Source organism: Pituophis catenifer, unplaced genomic scaffold (genome assembly GCF_029215685.1).
Source record: "Pituophis catenifer annectens isolate HBS135680 unplaced genomic scaffold, rPitCat1.0.hap2 SCAF_1, whole genome shotgun sequence".
In the NCBI taxonomy this organism is placed as follows: Eukaryota; Metazoa; Chordata; class Lepidosauria; order Squamata; family Colubridae; genus Pituophis; species Pituophis catenifer.
Genome location: NW_027256881.1, coordinates 25,934,162 through 25,954,821, shown reverse-complemented (window position 1 = coordinate 25,954,821; position 20,660 = coordinate 25,934,162). Strand labels below are relative to the sequence as shown.

The following is a 20,660-nucleotide window of genomic DNA, read 5'->3' as shown; positions in this document are numbered from 1 at the left end:
CCCAGAGGTCTTCAAACTTGGCCGCTTTAAGACTTGTGGACTTCAACTCCCAGAATTCTCCAGCTATGCTGGCTGGAGAATTCTGGGAGTTGAAGTCCACAAGTCTTAAAGCGGCCAAGTTTGAAGACCTCTGTTCTATCACAATGTCATATTCATTGTACTAAAATACATCCACCTGGCTTCTCAACATATGATGACTCACAGAGTTAACTCATGCCTAAATGACAAATCATAGGGGCTTTTTCATAGCTGCTGCCAAACCAACTGTTAAACAAACCTTATTATCAGCAATAAAGTTGTAATGGATGGAGAGAAATATATTAGATACAGTATCTGCAACTTTTACCAGAAATCCTGGATTTGCTTGTAATGGGGAGGGAAATACATTTAAAGCCTTTCCTCCACAGACTGTTACACTCTGACTCTGAATATGTGGGCTAATACCACGGTTGAAATGTTGACTCACCTATGCTTTAAAATACGTTGAACTGGAGCCAGAAATTCAATTGGTATAGAAGAGATGTTACGTGTTTTGATCATTTTGCCCCAAATAATATACTGTACCAGCTGAAATTTCTAACTTGAGCATAATTAGATTCTGGGATCATTACTGTCTTCTCTAGTTTGAATTTAAGAAAGATGAAGTTTGAGAACTCTAAACAGACCAGTGCTTAAACATGTTTTTTTTTAATTTTGATTAATTAATTTTAATTAATTAATTTTAATTAATTTGATTTAATTTTGATTTATATGCCGCCCTTCTCCGGAGACTCAGGGCAGCTTACAATGTGCTCAGCAATAGCCTTCATCCTTTTGTATATTTATACAAAGTCAGCTTATTGCTCCCACAACTGGGTCCTCAATTTACCTACCTTAGAAAGGATGGAAGGCTGAGTCAACCTTGAGCCTTGGCAAGATTCGAACCTGCAGTATTTGCAGGCAGCTGGTCTTAATAACCAGCTTAATAACAGGGTGCCTTACACCACCCTGTTGATTTAAAAACTGGGGTGGTATGGGAAATAGGTGCGCTATCAGTGGTGAAATCCAAATTTTTTTACTACCGGTTCTGTGGGCGTGGCTTGGTGGACATGGTGTGGCTTGGTGGGTGTGGCTTGGTAGGCATGGCAGTGGAAGGATACTGCAAAAACTCCATTCCCACCAGGGGTGGGTTCTACTTACCTTTACTACCGGTTTGCAGTGGGGCCGCACGCGCGCTCTTCTGCACAAGTGCAGAAGCTTCTGCACATGTCCAGATGTCGGTGTCGGTGGGCAGAGCCTCCCACAGGTTTTACTACTGGTTCTATAGAACCGGTATGAACCGGGGGCAACCCACCACTGATTCCCACCCCACCCCAGGGGAAGGATACTGCAAAATCTCCATTCCCACCCCACTCCAGGGGAAGGATACTGCAAAATCTCCATTCCCACCCCACTCTGGGCCCAGCCAGAGGTGGTATTTGCCGGTTCTCCAAACTACTCAAAATTTCCACTACCGGTTCTCTGAACTGCTCAAAATTTCCGCTACCGGTTCCCCAGAACCTGCTGGATTTCACCCCTGGTTTATATGTGCTCTCTCCAATACAGAATGATGTCAAACAAAAGGTTAAGAAGCAGTCATTACTTCTACTGAGATTTAGAGAATATTATCTCCCATCATACTATTCCAAAACCCTCAAGAACAGGACATGATTTTAGATGAAAAAACTGACCCTAATTCATCCACCTATCCTCCCACCCGTTTCGTTTTTTTTTTTTCTGTTAAAATGCTACAAGCAAATATTTGATAGAATTTAACCACTGATATTTCCCTTCTTCATGAGGGCTCTGCGTCTCTTATTCAATCCTATGAGAGAACACTGGAGACAGTTCTATGGTCTATCCAACAATCCATTTACCAGCAGGATTTGTAATTTTAATCTGCATGTGTCTGGTTAAATGAAGAGAAAAAGAAATGCTGCCTCATCATGATCAAGACTAACTAACAAAAGAAATGTGGTCATCAGGTTACTAGAACCAGAATAAATTACTAGGCAGTGTAACATGAGCTCCTGAAGGAACAATAAAAAACCGTGGAAGCTCAACGAAACAATTGATTTCTCTTGTAGTCTTAATTAGATTTACACAAAGGGTACAGAAACAGAGAGTTGCATATGGCCTTACCAACCTATTGAACTTATACCCTGCTACAAACAATAAATCCAGAACTAGAACGTTCTCAGCCAATGGCTGCCCAATATTTGGCATAGTTAACAAGATTAAAGTTCTGTCAATCTGATTAGCTGAGTGAGAGCTTGACTACAGAAAAATTACAGACAAAGAAGATGGATTACAATAGATGATTAATTTGTTCCTAGCTGCCTTCATTCAGGTTAAAGGCTTATATTTTATCTGTTTTTATTTTCCATATTCCCACTAGAAACATTAAAAAAAGTATGATTCTTGTACAAAATATATCATTTCCATTAAAAACACACTGATCACAATAATGCCATCTGATCCGACCTAATTAATGCAGAAACCACAAAGCTGGAAGATTCTCAACAATGGAAAAAGACCAAGTGGGATTATCACAATTCTAAATAATTGGTCCCATTGTCCAACTGTCCCATTTGTCTTAATGATCAGCCAAGATCTACATGTGTCTAACTCAAACGTGAAATGTAGCCGAAGTGTCTCTTCTGTGAGAGAGCTTCTTTTTCTACTAATATCCCCTTATTTTCCTCTTTAGCAATCAGTTTCCTTTCAAAATTAAAAAGAAAAGTATTTTTAATTTCATTTCTTATATTTAAATTACCAAAATGTACTTAAGAGTAGTTTTAAAAATACGTGCATAAACTAACAGAAAGTATGGGGGAGAGAGGGGGAAAAGAAACATAATAAAATAGGAAGACTAGATGATAGTTACGGCCTATCAAGAATGCACAGGCCCTATAGCTCAAAGGCAGAACACCTGCTTTCCATGCCAAAGGTGCCAAATTCATGCCTTAGCATCTCCTGAAATGGTTAGGGGAAACTCCAATAAGTGAGATCTAGAAAATAATTGTAAACCAGTACTTCAACAACACTGTGCTAGATGGACCAGTGATGAAAGGCACTTCCTATGTTCCTAAGAATAAAAGCAATTTTTTTAAAAAATAGTATTTCAAGAGCAGGGACAAATTATGAAGAAAGCTTTACCCTGCCTTAAAAAGGTAAACATGGTGGCACCAGGAGGTTAGATGGAATATTCTTGGTTGGAATTGAGCTGCCGTATTATCAATTTACATCAATGCATTCAATTTTGGGAAGAGGAGCATGCAGCTATGCATTCATTGCACTGTGGGGGGGAGGGGTGGGTAAGGAGAGAGTAAAACTCGTAGATCGTTATGGTATAAGCAGGGCTGTGTGTTCCACATCAAATATGTGATTCAGAAAATTTACAACTGAAACTTAAGCAAGTGGATGTGCTTTTATTTGGCATGAATCATTAACTATTTTCTTTCCAAAATTGAATTGTAATTTTTTGCAAGGCATAGACAGTGGGTATGACATGGACATCAAGGTTACATAAACAATGACATCAGAAGGCAGAAGATAATAGTTGTTAGAAAAGGAAAGAGTATTCGTCAAATTGGATGAGAGATGCTTGCCTCATCCAGCTGTTCCTCATACTTCATGGGCTGTTCAGGGAACAGCATCCCTAAATTGACCATGCGCAATTGCGCATATGCCCTCAGTCCAGAATGGTGAGGACAAAATGGATGCATTCTTAAAACAGTTTCAGAAAGGATTTCTGGGGATGCACACAGCTCTGGTTACAGGGGCACAGGAGAGAAACAGACACGGTGTTTACTATGCATGGTGGTGCAAATTGGGGGAATTCATCATGCCCCTGCATTTGGCAAATATGTGTGAACAGAGCGTCAACTTGCTTGTTTTGAGCAGATCCTCCTGTCTTCTTCTAACTTCTCTGCTTCTCTGCCTCCCTCTGTACATCTTCCCTCCTCCTCCCCATTGCGTACTTGCCAAGACTCCTGTTGTATGACAATAAATCCATGTGGGTGAAGGCTGGTCCATGGGGGGGGGAGGAATGTTGTGTTTTTCTGCCTTCCCCCATCGCACAGCAGGATAAAAGGCCACATAATCTTAGGAGGCTGAAGGATGAAAGACCCCCACCGCTCCACATTCCGCCCCCAAACCCAGAGGAGGAAGAGCAGCCTACAGGGGGACTCTCCATATTGGAGCCCCCTGACTTAGCTCACATACTTACCTGCTCTGAATAGTCATTTCCGTCTACGTCGTCACTGTTGGAGTGGCCTCCGGGGCTTTGTACATCTATCCCATGACTCTCCAGGATTGCTGCTTCTTCGAAAAAAGCAAATTGATCCCTAAATTATCTGCTGCAGGGTTACCAATAAGGATGAAGATGAAAAACCAGAATTTTCACAAGTAGGGCATCTTGTTTCTTGTAAGAACCTCAAAGAAATACTCAGAACTTTTTTTTTTTTTAGTTTAAAGTCAGCTATAAGAAAAAAATAATTCTGCAAGCCAAATTCTGCCAAAGGCTACAAAGATTTACTCCATTTGCAGAATTTCTGACGCAGGCTTGGATAAATTCTGATTTTACACAATTTCCTATGGTCATACTAGTACTGGGGGAGAAACAACTGTCTTTTTACAGGATACTAAAATACCTTTCATGACTGCCTCTTTAAATTTAGAGAATTTAGCAAATGCTATTTATGGATTCAGAAGGACTGGAAACTTTTAAATCAAACTTCCTTCTAAATCAAAAGAGCAATTCTCAACAGCTGCATTCTGCAATTGGCATCATGGTTTGGATTATCTTCCTGCACTCCTGTAGAATCAGGTCACTCACAGAACTCGCCCTACCAAATAGGCATGCATTTAGGAGGCCCTTCTTAAGAAAGGGACAGAATGCACATTTGATTAATGAAACCATAATCAAAGGAATAAAGCAACATCTCTCTTATTTTCTATGTAGTGATTGTGACTATTCCTTTTCTGCTATTTTAATTCTGGCTTGATGGTTCTTACAATAAACCCAATAGACCCTAAGTGAAGTCTCCTTTTCATCTTCATTTCAATATGGTGCAAGCCCCTTTTGTGCATGTTGTTGCACTGTTAAAAAAAGGAAAAATAATTTGGTTGGAGGAGTATAAATGCCAATTTAAAAGAAAGGGGAAAAAAATCAGTTTCTATCCAGGGTCATCAGCCTTTGAAAATATTTTATAACCCCAATTGGATTTCTAGCTGGCACCAATCCCTTGGCTGCAGAGCTTGCAAAGCCTGTCCCTTGCAATAGAAATATTCCAGGTTGCAACTCACAAGTTATATGAAGATAACAAGATGCTTCATTATTTTTTGTGAGATTGCAAAGCATCTTAGATTCATGATACTTTATTGGTCTGCTATCCATACCACTGTTTGGAGTTTGGCTTTCTCGTGCTACTGGACAAAATCTGTCAGCTTCCTTTTGGTGGGTTTTTTTTTCCAGACACCATCTTCCTATCTTATCCTAAGGAAGTATAAGAACATAAGAAGTTCCCTGCGTGGATCAGCTCAAAGGTCCATCTAGTTCAGCATTCTAGTTCCAACAATGGCCAGAGAGATGCCTCCAGGAAATCAAGTCAAGCAGGACTTGAAGGCACCACTTATCTCTGGTGGTTGTAACCTTCAGCAACTGGCATTTTGAAATACATTGCATCTAAAACTGCAGATTGCAAATAATCATTCCAGTTAACAGCCAATAAAAACTCTTCTGCTCCATCATTTGCTTTTGTGCCCTATGAAAAATAATTTAATTGTGGGGCAACCACCGTATTGTGTAAAACTGTCAAAAGTTTGCTTTTTCTTGTTTGTTCTTTCTTGAATGTGCTATCAGTCAATTTCACTGGAAGAACCTGAACTCTTAAATTATTTAAAAAGTTCAGAAATCTGGGGGGAAGATTTATACTTGAGGTTTTTCTCCGAAAGGATACACAAATTAAAAATTCAAAGCAAAAAGAAATTAATTTATGTAATTAATTGCACATTTATATGTTAAATATTTTATATGATAGATAGGCACAATTTAAAGCTCCTTTTCTGCATAATATGTTAGAAAATTGAAATGTGTTATTTACTATTCTATATCCAAAGCATTTCAAACTCTGGAAAGTACCGGATACCTATATTATTTATCAGTATACAAGAAATGCTAATTAAAGTGAGGACGTTTCTTTAAATATTTATTTTCTCTAGCAGAATGTTAGGTGTTGTATGGTATTATATTTGTGACTGTGGTGAGATGATAAAGAGGGAGAAGGATGTGAAGGAAAACTAAATTGGGGGACAAAGATGGGAACATGCCACTGTCCATGGCATCAGAAGGGCTTAATCAGAAGACACATTAGTCTGTGGTCGAGAGTGATCAGCTGTAAGAGACATACCCAAGGGGGAACTCAGCAAACAATTATGCAAAGCTTTCTTCCTGCCCAGCTGTTGTTGCAGTCATCACTCCCTAGTTTAAACTTTTTTTTTAACCAGCGACAGCAACCCAAAATAGGCACATGGCTGCTTCACTGGCACATGGTTATCACTAATCCTTCCTCAGTCCAATTTTACCAATTCACTAAATATCTGCAGGGAATAACAGTTAAGGTGGGAGGAACAAAAATGCTGCTACTCCTGCCAGCCAACTCTATGTCTAGAGATATATAATGGGGAGTATCCATTGCTCACCTGCTTCTGTTCCATTTGCATGGAACACGAAGCTACAGCCAAGGCATGAAAACGTAAACCACAGTTTCAGATCATAGTTATGTGGAACATTTTAGTTACTCCTGGCCTAGAATAGATTTGGACTGCAGGCTAAGACAAGCTTTATAAAGATGTATGTGTCGTACAAACTTGTTCAATAGCTTGAACAGCCTCTGCTTCACTTTGAGGACATTGGGAGAGATAAGGCAGGTTTTTCAAAATAATCCAACTGCAAGGAAAGCTTTTCAAAGCAAATTGTTGGTCCCAAGCAATGTGGTATATTGTAGAACATTTTGAGGTATGTTTTAGGGTTCATATGTAGCACTTACTATTCTATTGGGCCTTATTGCCACCTTAAGTGTATTAAAATTCATTACTGTATGGCCTAATATTCCCAGGTAATCACAGTGGTGGACTAAATATATTTCATCCGTTGATCTTTTCATCAGAGCAAGTGCAGAGAAGTTTCCAACAAAACTGGAAAATTCTAGGTTTTCTTGAAAGGCATGATGAAATTCCCTGACCTAAGGGACTTAAAGATGCTATTATACACATACACCAATGCTTTTTGACAACATGTTAACATTGATGAACTGTTCAGTAACAACAAAGGATGAGAGAAAATTTGTTTTGACCATGTTGTCAAGCTTTTACTTTAAAAATATTATCAAGGCTCTGTTTTCCTGTTAAGAAAAGTCAATCATGTTCCATCTTTCTTCAGCAGTTCTTCAAGGCTGTCTGATACATTACCAATATTGGCTCGCCTCTTGATTTCCTTCCTTCTATTGGCAAACCAATTGTACACTTTGAGGGAGGTAACTCGCTCCAGATCTGACAGCTTCTTTCCTGTGCAAAATAAAAAAGAAACCATGTTGGTTATAGAAGCTTACTCCTAGAAGCTCCAGGGCAGGATTTAGAATAGAATATCAGAGTTGGAAAGGACCTTGGAGGTGGTTTTCCCAAACCATATGAGAGGCTATTTTCTAAATAAAAAAAAAAAACACCCCAAACCTAAAAACCCTTTTAATAGTTTTTGGACCTGAGGGCTACAAAGTGAGTATAACCACATCACACATGGAAGAGAACCTAGGACTGAGGAGGACAGGGATCTTAGGGCTTAGTCTTCTTGTGTTTCCCACCAAATTCAATAAACAGCAGCACCTCTGAGATCCTCCAAAAAGGAACTTGGGACTGCAATTTGCTCACCCTACCTTATTTTCACAAACCACATGCAGCATTTAAATCCCACCCTACATTTTGTCCTTCTGAAGCACCCTTTGAGTATACTGTTGGGTATTACTCAGTGCAACTGCCAAAAATACATCCTGCCCTTTTGAAGGTAGAAACAGATGAACACTATAGCATAAGAACAAGGAAGTTAACACTATTAATTCAGCACTTTTTGTTTTTTAAGTAAAAAAATGGCTTGACATACTTTGAGCTTCACAGTTCTCTTTCAAAAAGGCTGTTCTGTTTTGAAACACTCCCCAAAACCTGATGGTCTCCCCCACCCCCACCCCCATCACAAATCTCTTTTCTTCTTTCCTTTTTAACATTTTTTTGCCCAAACAGAAAATATTCCTGAGATGGTGAATTACTACTGAAACTAAAAATGCATTGGGTCATTTTTGAAAATAATGATGGCATATTTGGATACTGTATTTCTTTTTCATTTTGTCTAGGGTTCACACATTTTCTTTGATACCTCATGCATGGATGATTGAGTTAGGACCAATTGAGTTAGGACCAATAAGGAAAATATATGTTTAAGTAAACAAGGCAAAATATATATTAAGAGAGAGGGGTGGGGTAGGGGAGGGGAGGAGAGGGGAGAGGAGAGGAGAGGAGAGGAGAGGAGAGGAGAGGAGAGGAGAGGAGAGGAGAGGAGAAGAGAAGAGAAGAGAAGAGAAGAGAAGAGAAGAGAAGAGAAGAGAAGAGAAGAGAAGAGAAGAGAAGAGAAGAGAAGAGAAGAGAAGAGAAGATTTTTGTTACTGTTTTTTAATTTTGGAGCCAAATTTATATATATCTTTTTAAATTATTTTTAATGTTTGTATCTATGTTTTTTACTTTGGCTATACACCACCCTGAGTCCTTCGGGAGAAGGGCGGTCTATAAATTTGATAATAAATAAATAAATAATAGAAGAGAAGAGAAGAGAAGAGAAGAGAAGAGAAGAGAAGAGAAGAGAAGAGAAGAGAAGAGAAGAGAAGAGAAGAGAAGAGAAGCACATATCCCCTGCTTGGCTTCCTTGTGTACCTGGCTTTTGAATAACTGCATTACAAGCATTTGCAATTTCTTCTCTCTTGGCCTCATCAGGATATTGATTCTCATTGAAGTAGCTACAGAAACAAAGAGAGTGTATTCATCTTAGAAATCGTATTTCTTGTACCCACACAAAATAAAGACAACAAGTTCAAGCCACAAATCTTTAAGAAACCCTGTACAGAGGAAAAACATCACCAATTTTGAATGTATGAAAGAGACTTGTAGGCTGTGAAGAATAATGTTCTTCAGTGCTTCAGATTTGGAGCAGGGGAAAATGCCCATATAATACATGTCAGCAACTCCTTAAAGCAGCTGCCTCTTTTTCTGGAATCATTGCAGGATAATCCCAGGAAGAGAGACCTTTGTCTTAAAGAGTTGCCAATGCGTTTTCTCTTTTGAATCAGAAGAGCTGCACAACCATAGCCCATATGAGTCAATGGTTGGAGTTCAAGTCAGAGGTACCCAACCAGAAGCACTTCAGGTTCTTCTTCAAAAGGTTATCCTCCTGGTGATAGGTATGCAACAGGATTAAGAAAACTGTCACCATTAAACATGATTTATATCCAGGTTAATAAAGAGATTTACAAATTATGAATTAGCATTACTTGAAAATGTTACTAGCAAAATGTGATAACAGCCATCACATTCATCATAGACAAATGCATAAATATCCATGTGAGAAAGAAGACAGAAATGTGTCTCTAGCAACTAAAGTATGTGCTAACATATAACTGACCACTTAACAGGTAGGCTGGTGAGATTTATTAAATATTACTTAGAGGTTCTGATGCACTAATTTTCTGGGCATGGAACCTAGTAAACTTCTAAATTGTATTATCAGAACATAGATCTATCCAGTTTCAAGACCAAGTTAGGGGCATAGGCTGCTTTCTACCTTCTGTGATATTTCAACCCATTTCTGGATTATATTTGTTGAATTTATATTCTACCTTTTTACTTACAGTAGCTAACAATCAAAAGTATAAAATACAAATTCCAATTTCAAAACACTGATAATGCACCATTAGAAACATATCAATAAAATCAGTCCTTCCCCACCCATTTAAAGCCCACTAAGGAGGCATTCTAGCTGACCCATCAAAAACCTGTCCCAATAAAATCATTTTGACTTGCTAGTGGAAGAATAATTGCTTGTCCGAATTATCCTAGTAGCAAAGCTTTTGTTTTTGTTACTTAAATGATCCCTCCTCTTTTCTTTTTGAAGATCTAAGGAAAAACTGAGAAGCATTTATTTATCAAATTTTGATATCACCCATCTCACAATCCAAGTGTCACTGGGAGGTTTATAAATTTTAAAAAATGTGCAAGTTCCAGTCTGTTGAAAGGGGCTGGCATAACTAATAAGCATTAGATTGCTATTAATATTTTTAAAATGTGCCTATTTTGTTATCTAATCCAAGGAATCTGGCTACAAGTTTGGACCAGCAAGGACATGTCACAGTAAAATTCAGTCTCATCCACATGTTGCTTTTTCAACCTTTCCATCCTCTTGGCCCAGAGCCCTCCAGCCTCCTCAGCTATTTTGGATTCTCCCTTGGGTGTCTTTTTAGTCACCCTCATTAACTAGTGCCATATTTTTCAGACTGCGAGAACTGCTATATGAAGAAAGAGTTCCCTCCAGCTACGCCGATCCAGAGAGTTAGGTGTCTGGCTATGCCTCAACTGGCTTTGCTACTGCTTATCCCACTGGGCCCAGGAATTTATTTTGAGGGGGTGGTGATAGAGAAGAGCAGGCTAGAATGAAGGGAAGTGAAATAGGCAACAGATGAAGGCAGCCAGAACTTCTAGTTCGTCAAACATATGTTTTTCATTATGGATGCTTAAAAATAGAATCCAAATATTAACATAGGTGCACAGGAGTCCTACAGCTCCTACTACAAATAACAGACATGGGGTGTTAAGGAAAGTCAGTTAATTAATGGCTATGGAAAGTATCTTTTTTTTTTCTATTACCATGTTTCCCTGAAAGCTCTTGGCCTTACTGCCATGCACTCAAAAGCTCGATTGGGCTTATTATCAGGGGATGTCTTATTTTGGGGGAAACTGGGTATTATTACCTGAGAGAATGGAGAATCATTTAAAAAAACAGAGAACACAGGATGGAAAAAAGAAAAGAAAACCACTATAACCCACTTTTGAGATTGGCTCTTGTTTCCATGTTTCTTTCGTGATTTGTGGGGTAGACGTTTGAGAACTCTCCTTTTGTGTTCCCCAGTCTTCTCTTGGGTGCCTGCTTATCCCCTTCCTTTGGCCACCCAATAGTTTCACATCCCTCTCTCTCCATTCCTGGTTAATTATTCTTATGCGGTGACATTAAGGATACTTTCAGATTATCATACAGAACAAAATCTTTCCCACTTCTATTAAAGTTACAGTACAGTATTTAGCTCAGAGAGCCTTGATAGTACAGTGGTTTAGTGCACCCTGTTATTAACACAGCTGCCTGCAATTTCTGCTGGTTCGAATCTCTCCAAGGCTCAAGGTTGACTCAGCCTTCCATCCTTTCTAAGGTAGGTGAAATGAGGACCCAGTTTGTGGGGGCAATAAGCTGACTTTGTATAAAATATACAAAAGAATGAAGGCTATTGCTTAATGCACTGTAAGCCGCCCTGAGTCTCCGGAGAAGGGCGGCATATAAATCAAATTAAAAAAAAAAAAAAGTATTACACATGTACATATAAAAAAGAAGAGCCTGTTTGGTGAAATGGTTAAGGTATAAGGCTAGAAAGTGGGAGACTGTGAGTTCTAGCCCCACCTTAGATATGAAGCCAGCTGCGTGATCTTGAGCCAGTCCCTCTCTCTCAGCCCTAGGAAAGAGGCAATGGCAGATCAATTCTGAAAAATCTCACCAAGAAAACTGCAAGGGGCTAGACTTCAAAACAAATGAATTAGAAATATGTATTTAAATACAATTTTCATGCAGATCTCAGAATCTCTTGGTTGAACTGGGCGACTACAGAGAATGAATGAATGAATTAAATTGAATTGATGAATGAACAAACAAACGAATGAATGAACATCAAGGCATGCAAATACCAAAGTCTAGAACGTGACTGATACAATCTGTTTACCTCGCCTTCTGTTAAAAGCCTATCATGTTTTACCATTCCTACCACTATGAAGATTTTCTCCAATTGCCCTTTCATACCACTCACAGAAAGTATATGGTTTAATCAACATTTGAATAGTGCCAATTTCAATAGGAACCCAACACAATAAAGAGAGATTGTGAGATATAAAGGCAAAAGATATGTGATTGTTGACACCCTATTAAAGTGGTCCCCACTCCCAAATGGCTATCAAAAATTATTAGACTATACTAAGTTCAGAATGCATTGAAGCAGTGAAGCAAAAAAAAAAAAAAAAGTGTAGCGTATGGGTAAATAGATGGGGTTGGGGAAGGAAGCAGCAAGATGTGCAGAATGAATGATTACAAAAGCCTGGGGATAAACCTTCAACAAATGCAATTGTGCTTTCTAGACAAAAGGCGCCCGTCAGGATGGCGATGGCTGATTGCAGAGAGAATCAAATGATCTCTTTTGTGTAGGGTGACAGTAAAGGATGAAAATGAAAAGTGGCCAAAATGTGTGAGCTGGACTAAAATGTGAAGCAATGGTAAAAAGACTGAAATATCCTTGAAGCAGTTCATTTCTATGATTTATGTGGGACGTAGAAATACTGCCAACTTGTAGAAATCTGCACCAACAGAGACAGTATAAGCAGAGCACTGAGAAAACGCAACTCTGATTATTGGTTAGGCAAAATAATTTTTGGTTCTGCATTAATGTATCCTACATTGTGTGAAGTGTTACCATCCATCCTACATATACAAAAGTCTATCAGGAAACTGCACATTTCCAACATAAAACCTTGCTTTCCCTAAATGTCTGTGAAGATTCTCAGTCATCCAGGTCATGGCTGTCCCAAAGGTGCTTTTTCAAAAGGCAACTGGACTTTGTTTTTTCTTGAAGATATTTCGCTTCTCAACCAAGAAGCTTCTTCAGTTCTGACTGATACGACTACCTACCTCCTGTTTACAACACAGTCCCTTTAGCAGTTCCAAGAAGGTTCTACACCTATTTGCACTATTCAGATGATCCTGAGGGCACTGATAAACCTCCAGATGGTTTCAAAAAGAGTGCTAACACACAGATGACTGCAAGGAATATAAATCCTTCCATCCGCCACATTCAATCAGCATTTTACATCACTACTGCTTTCTCCATTTCTATATTCTTGCCTCCAGAAGCAGCGTTGAGTCTTGCTCAGTAAGCAGGCCTTAGACCTTTCCAGGATCCATCTATCCTTCCTTCCTTCCTTCCTTCCTTCCTTCCTTCCTTCCTTCCTTCCTTCCTTCCCTCCCTACCTACCTACCTACCTACGATTCCTCAAATCCCTTAACACTATTGTCACAAAATCACAAAAGTAGATAGGTTAAAACTTTAGGAGGCTTAAATATATTTATTACTGTTTTAACTCTTCTCCACTCTCAAGAAAAGGGCCAGGAGAAAGGAGCCCCAAATCTTACTCCTAATCCCATTAAGTGATATTGTTATAAGTCTTGCTCATAAGTATAAGTATAATTTTATTTCTATACCGCCCTTCTCCTGAAGGACTCAGGGCGGTGTACAGCCTATTTAAAAACACAAGACAAACATCAATTAAAAATTTAAAATTATTAAATAAATTCGGCTCAATTTAAAACCCCAGAAATTTAAAATATCCCAATTTAAAATTATTATGTTGATAGCCCGGCCTGGCAGAACAACAGGGTCTTCAGTGCACAGCGAAATACCCGGAGGTCGGAGATCTTACGTATTTCCAGGGGCAGTTCATTCCACAGGGCTGGGGCTCCCACAGAGAAGGCCTTCCCCCTGGGTGTCGCCAGCCGACATAACTTGGCCGATGGCACCCTGAGGAGTCCCTCTCTGTGGGAGCAAACTGGCCGGTGGGAGGCTATGGTGGCAGAAGCCGGTCTCGAAGGTACCTGGGTCCTATGCCATGGAGCGCTTTAAAGGTGGTGACCAACACCTTGAATCGCACCCGGAAGACCACTGGGAGCCAGTGCAGCTCGCGCAGGAGGGGTGTCACGTGGGCACAACGAGTTGCGCCCATAACCACCCGTGCGGCCGCATTCTGGACCAGTTGGAGCCTCCGAGTGCTCTTCAAGGGGAGCCCTATGTAGAGAGCATTACAATAGTCCAGCCGGGAGGTGACAAGGGTGTAAGTGACCATGCGCAAGGCGTCCTGGTCCAGAAAGGGCTGCAACTGGCGAATCAGGCGAACCTGATAAAAGGCCCCCCTGGCCATGGCCGTCATATGCTCTTCTAAAGACAGCCGTGCATCCAGGAGGACACCCAGATTGCGAGCCCTCTCTGTGGGGGGGGCAAAGATTCACCCCCAATAGTCAGTGATGGCACCTGCTGACTATATCGGGACGCCGGAAGCCACAGCCACTCGGTCTTGGAAGGGTTGAGTCTGAGCCTGTTCCTCCCCATCCAGACCCGTGTGGCCAATAGTCACTTAAACAATTGAAAAATGCCCTAGACTTGTTTGTTGTCAGAATTAAACAGACAAATTGCTCCATCAACTAAGAACGGCTATGCATCTACATGAACAGCTTAACAATAATAAATGGATGCATTTGTGTCTAAAGTTATTTTCACAATTATCAGGAATTGATAATTATCAGGAACTGCTGAATGACAGTAATTATCATACACTATTATGTTTTAAAGATTTAAAGAGAGCCAGCATGTAAGTTTAAGATGGCAAAGTGGTATCCATTTTTTAAAGATGGACAAGGAATGTCACCTTATTTAAAATGTCTTACATGCCATTCCTTGAGACAAGTTTTCCCATAACTTCACTTCGAACAATGCCAATAGCCTATTTTGATGAAAGATATAAAGGATACATACTTTGTATCCATACTTTGTATTTGAAATAACTCACCATTGGAAAATCTGAGCCATTACTTGCTTACATTGCAAGTTATATCAGGAATCTAGAGCTAGATTCATCATACCCTTGGTAATCGAACTGAATCCCTTGTTAATCCAACATCATAACCTTGTTAATCCAATTTTAGTTTATAAGAAAAAAAATCAAATCTGATGACTGATGTAGATAAATATGTAACAAATAAAGTTTCATTGTTTGCAATGGAAGATATGAAAGCACATGTTGAAAAATAGTGCTGTTAATATTAGAGGGGATGTATTGAATAGATATGGATTGTTGTAATTTTATGTGAATTTTGCTAAAACATATGGTTGCAAATAAATGTATAAACATATTATGCAACAATTGAAATACAGAACTAATTTATATCAAGAAAGGAGCCTTAATGATATAAACCAAGCATGCATGATACCTGCCAAGGCTCCAAGAGACAACTTTTTACCATAAAATAAAGTAGTAAAAAAGTCTCACATCTTTTCAGATAAAAAAAAAAAAACACATCCAGGCATTGTATGTGCACAATACTCCCTGAAGGCAAGAAAAGCTTACAGGCTGAAGTGCAAATGCAGTGATTAACAGACTGAGCTTTAGTCAGAACTGGAAACTCCTTGTTTTATGATTTCCCTGGGTGCCCTTAACTAAGCTATTCTCTCGTCCTTCCTCTTGCATTTGTAATATTGAGAAAATATTATTGATCTAATTTAATGAATGATGATAAAGGATTACAAACCCAATCCTCATTTATTTGGAGAATTCTAGCTCTACAATATTTGGTACTGATAAATAGGGATTGCTACTTTTTGCTATTTGATGATACCTTTGTAAAATATAAACTGTGAGAATTGCTATCCTTCTCATTCAACCTCATTAATCCAAGAATTGTAACCTAGAGTTAAGGGACTCTATCTAGTCTCCAACACATACACATACTATAATACTAAGGTATCATAAAATACTAAGCCTAAGGTAACAATTGATAGAAACTAACCAAAGAAAGAAGTAACCTAGAACTAAGGAGAAAGTTCCTTGTGGTTAGAGCAATCAACCAATGGAACAGCTTGCCTTCAGAAGTTGTGGATGCTCCATTACTGGAGGCTTTCAAAAAGAGATTGGACAACTATTTGTGTAAAATAGTTTAGGGTTTCTGGCTTGAGCTGGGAGTTGGACTAGAAGACCTCCAAGGTTCCTTCCAACTCTATTAATCTATGTTCTATATATTAACAAGCTTGCTGATTCTCACATTGGGGAGGGTCATTCTGAAATGTTAGAAAACTGATTTGGAACAAACTGAAGGCTAGTAGGCATAGATTTCAAAACAAAACTCTTCGATAATCTAGTTCTACTTTTATTGCAGATACTATAAAAGGTGTACTTAAAGCAGAATTCTTAAGCTTCAAATGATATATTTACGTCAAACTGTATATTTCGTTTTTCCACCTGTATGCCCTAACAATGGTTGTTTTACTGTGATGGTAGACATCTGCAAGTTGTTATTCCAATGGCCTTGCTGGTTCTCAGGCTCTTTGTACTCAGACACAATTCTTCTAGCCTCACACAAAGTGTTAGTATGGCTGAGCATGGCCACCACTCAGATAGATGGGACTAAAAGTTTCAGATCATTTTTATGTACACTTTAAGTATGGAGGAATTCAAAAGTTGGATTAAGGTGCCGACTTTGTTTCATAAATTGCCAAATCCATTCAGTTGGATTTCTTTTTTTCAATAGGTTTCTGTATGTACCTTAAACCATTATAAGAGTGTCCTGAGTCTGGATAACATTATGTGAAATATTTGATGTTAAGAAGTTTGTGTTTATTCATAACTGATTTTACTTACTCTAAGTCTCTAAGGCAGACTAGAAATGTGAATTAATAATCATATAATCAAACTGACTTCCCATTTATATCCAAAGCATTTATCTGGAGTAACTGTAGTTCCCCTCTCAACAGAGAAAAGTAACTCATATATTGTGGTTATCCAGCCTTAAGTTTAAAAATAAGTATACATTTACTGGAGGTGCTTTTTTTCTTTCAGATTGTAAATACTCTAGAATTTAAAGTGCAGAAAAAAACAGATTCTGAATATACTGAAGAAAAACAAACAAAACATAAATGATTGGTGGTAGGTGAATTTTTGTTGTGGTATTCCTACAAAAAACATCAAAGGATGGAAAATTGAGTCTGAAATGGCTACAGAGTTTTAAGAATGTAATCCTCCTTTGGTCTTCATTGGAGAAATTAGTGATATCAGAGGGAGTGATTTGTCACAGGATGAGGCTAGCAAAAAATGACTGTTATCTACAATCCTCATCTAAAACATTCCCAGAGTATTCTTGCAAATCTACAAAATTATGCTGCATATTTGAGAACCATCAAGACCCCTGAAGTGGCTAGTTTCCATTAATGAGTTATTAGGACTCAATTCTTGCACCAATGATATTACTCACTACTGTATATTTCCACATACCAGAGCAACATTGCTGTAGGGCACAACAATATTATATAATATGGCTTGTTCACTTGCATATCTTTTGGTGTGATCTCTTGCATATTTTTCACTGAGTAACCACTGATTGAATAGCATCACACACACACACACAATTAAAAAAAAATATCTTGGGCTTTGTGAGATGGTCTAATCCAGCGGTGTCAAACTCAAGGCCCGGGGACTGGATCTAGCCTGTGGGGTACTTAGATCTGGCCCACAGGGCCACCCTGGAAACAGTGAAGGACTGGCCCACGGTGCTTCTGCCAGCGAAAATGGGCTCCCGAGCTCCATTTTGCTGGCAGAGGGCTGTAGGAGGTTGGGGCAGCTGAAAATGGAGCTCAGGAGCCCATTTTCGCTGGCAGAGCGCTTGGGTCACCACAGGTGTCCCCGACATGAGTAATGTTGAGCTGGCCATGCCCACCCCGGCCCCCGGAGGTCAAACACAACCCTAATGCAGCCCTCAAACTCAATCGAGTTTGACACCCCTGGTCTAATCTAACTCTCACTACATACTGTGTATGTAATTCAGCAAGTTCATGTATTACCTTTCCATGACAGCCAAACATTCCTTTCTCCAGGTAAACCGACTGCCACGTCGCAAGCGGAAAGTCCCAGAGGTAGCTGTGACTGGCGGAGGTGTCTGTCTCCATTCTGGCTCTTCAACTGGAAGAGGGGCTGGTCTCATGCTTAATGTAGCCCCTGGAAAAAGCAAAGCAGAAAGCAAAATGTTTCCTAAGGAACTAAAAATAACACCCACTCCTCTTCCCAGTCTGGCTGATGACAGGGAACATTTCCCAGTGGGATGAGACTTTGTTTCTCTGAAATTAAAATTAAGATAACTAGCAATAAAGAGAAACAGAGCCCTGTGTGTATAACAGAAGAGCTCCTGATAAAGAAATTAAGTTGAAGAACAGTGCAACAGCCTGCAAGTTGTCACATCAAGTCTCCTGACACCTCACATTCAAGCAACAGCTAATATTACAGTGCAGAATTCCAAAATAGAAGGTCCCATTACCATTTAGAGATTGTGAATGGCACATACATATACAGTCATGCCTCTTTTGACTGATTGCCTATAAATACGATGGCTGGTGGGAAGGAAATTCTTAGCATTCTGGGGCTGTCACTACATAAGCAAAGGACAGATTCTAGGCATTGTTACTTAGACTAGCTTTCCTAGCAAGCAGTTAACAAAGATAGTACACTTGATCCCGTGGGTAAAATAAACCGATCTTGGGCATGAAAGTAGTATTTTTTTCATGCTGTTTCTCTATCCAATATGCCTCACCAATGCAGGATTTCTAATATATCAGTTCACGCGGTACCACTATAATTTAATGTGATGGCTTATAACATATTGTAAGTAGCCTGGTAAGTATAAGAGATACTTGTTTTCCCCCCTCAAATTGAGAGACTATTCCTATAAAGTCCCTTACATGCTTTCCCTCTTCTCTTATGCACACCCAAACACAAAGACTAATTATTACCTAACATTATGGCAGCACTGCCTCCTTCCTTGTCTGCACCTCCTCTCATTAAGTACTCCCTCTAATGTACAAAACATTTGGGGTTTTGTATCTGAACAGCTGGAATGTTCATTAACATTCAATAACACCTTAGCAGTTTAGACAACAGCATATTTAAGCATATGAAAGCACAGATATTCAAGCTAATTAAAAAAGCCAGAGACAGTCAAGCGACTTCAGATTAATAATGATTTACAAATAAATCTATATTTACTACAGATTGCTTATTTTCCCTGTTTAGTATATTTCATGTTTAACAGCAGCACAGCAAACCCAGAAGATAAAAGTTCAGAGATGTTGTTGTGGATACCTGTGCCAATGACATCAGAGAAATATCTACATAACTGTGTATGGTATGTACTGAAATAGGATCTCAACTTTTAAATGGATTTATTCAGCCTGCATTTCCAAAACATTGCAGATTAGAATACAGGTATTTACAAAATTCAACATTTTTCTTAATGCTGTCATGTAATCTGCAATTCTAAAACAATTTACAAATATATACTGTAAATTAGGGCAAAATAAGAGCAAAAGTATGTTCACTGGTTTTGATTAGGTGAAAAACTATTCAAAAACATTTATTTATTAAATTTATATGCCAACCATCTCGAGACATATAAATTCATATAGGAAATTTATATACATATAAATATTTATGTATTAATGTACATATTCATAAATATGTATACAGAGGAATGTACATACAAATCTGTACAATTTGAGGGAAGAAGGGACAAATTTGCAAGCGAAAACTGAATTTTGGGCTCATAGTTCATTTCAAAATAAATTGACCAAAAGTGAAATTTACAGTTTCATCTTCAAACTGTAACTTTAAAATTTGTTTTAAAATAAAGTATCAGTAGCCAAACGCAAAATACTGAGAGGAGGCTCTGAAAAGCAAAACTTCTCTCTTGAAATCCTTTTTTGGTGAACACTGGAGCAGAATGGGAAAGAGAGTAGATTTCTGTAGCGTTTAGCTTCTAGATAACAGACACAAATAATTCTATGAGACAAGCATTTTAAAGATGCTTCTTAGTTAAAAAGGAAGACAAAAAAATCTATACATTTTCTTCGGCAATATTTCTGGTTCCATGTAAATCACTTATTATTGACAGGCCTGCTTTCTGAACACACAACACGTTTTCCCTGCTCTGCAGTTCCTCCTCTTAAGTATTAGAAATGGCCATGCAAAAGAGCAGCACAGCCAAGAGATTAGATCACTTGGCTACAACCCTGAAAGCTTTGCTACTTCAAAGCCTACTTTTAATTCAGTACGTGATGATTCTGTCATCCCACTCCTTGTAAAAGGAAAAACACGCCTACCTGGTAGAACTAAAACCCACTTTATAAGAAAAGAGTTAGGGATATTTGGCAGCCACCACACTGCTTGTATACAGCTAGTTGCTGCAACTCTGCTGGAACACACATTCACAGTTCACTTCCTTTCGCCTGCACCATTTTCTAGGAACAAAGACCCAGTCATTTCTGGGTTCATCACCAACTTCCTTTTTCTTCCAACTTCTGTTTTAGCATTGTTATAGTTTTCTGTTCTCTTCTTCCTCTATTCTCCTTGACTTCTTCCACCAACAATTTTCATGGGTCACTCTTCGCATGAAAGGGCTGGCCTACAACTTGGAACTACTCTTGGACTCT

General features: G+C 38.9%; 1 protein-coding gene across 4 annotated transcripts in view; it reads right to left on the bottom strand.

The window, feature by feature from the left end:
* Window positions 1–20,660, bottom strand: part of HMBOX1 (homeobox containing 1) — a 126,032-nt gene that overhangs the window by 6,531 nt on the left and 98,841 nt on the right. The window contains exons 6-10 of one of the 4 annotated variants that reach the window (XM_070947251.1): window positions 18,024–18,177; window positions 8,998–9,080; window positions 7,492–7,587; window positions 4,250–4,344; window positions 3,529–4,013 (exon numbers count right to left, since the gene is read on the bottom strand). In XM_070947251.1, the coding sequence (XP_070803352.1) occupies window positions 3,903–4,013; window positions 4,250–4,344; window positions 7,492–7,587; window positions 8,998–9,080; window positions 18,024–18,177 (539 nt within the window). In that variant the 3' untranslated portion in view covers window positions 3,529–3,902. Of the gene's footprint in view, window positions 1–3,528; window positions 4,014–4,249; window positions 4,345–7,420; window positions 7,588–8,997; window positions 9,081–18,023; window positions 18,178–20,660 lie in introns of those variants that run through there. The other 3 variants (XM_070947259.1, XM_070947276.1, XM_070947267.1) reach the window with 3 other exon arrangements.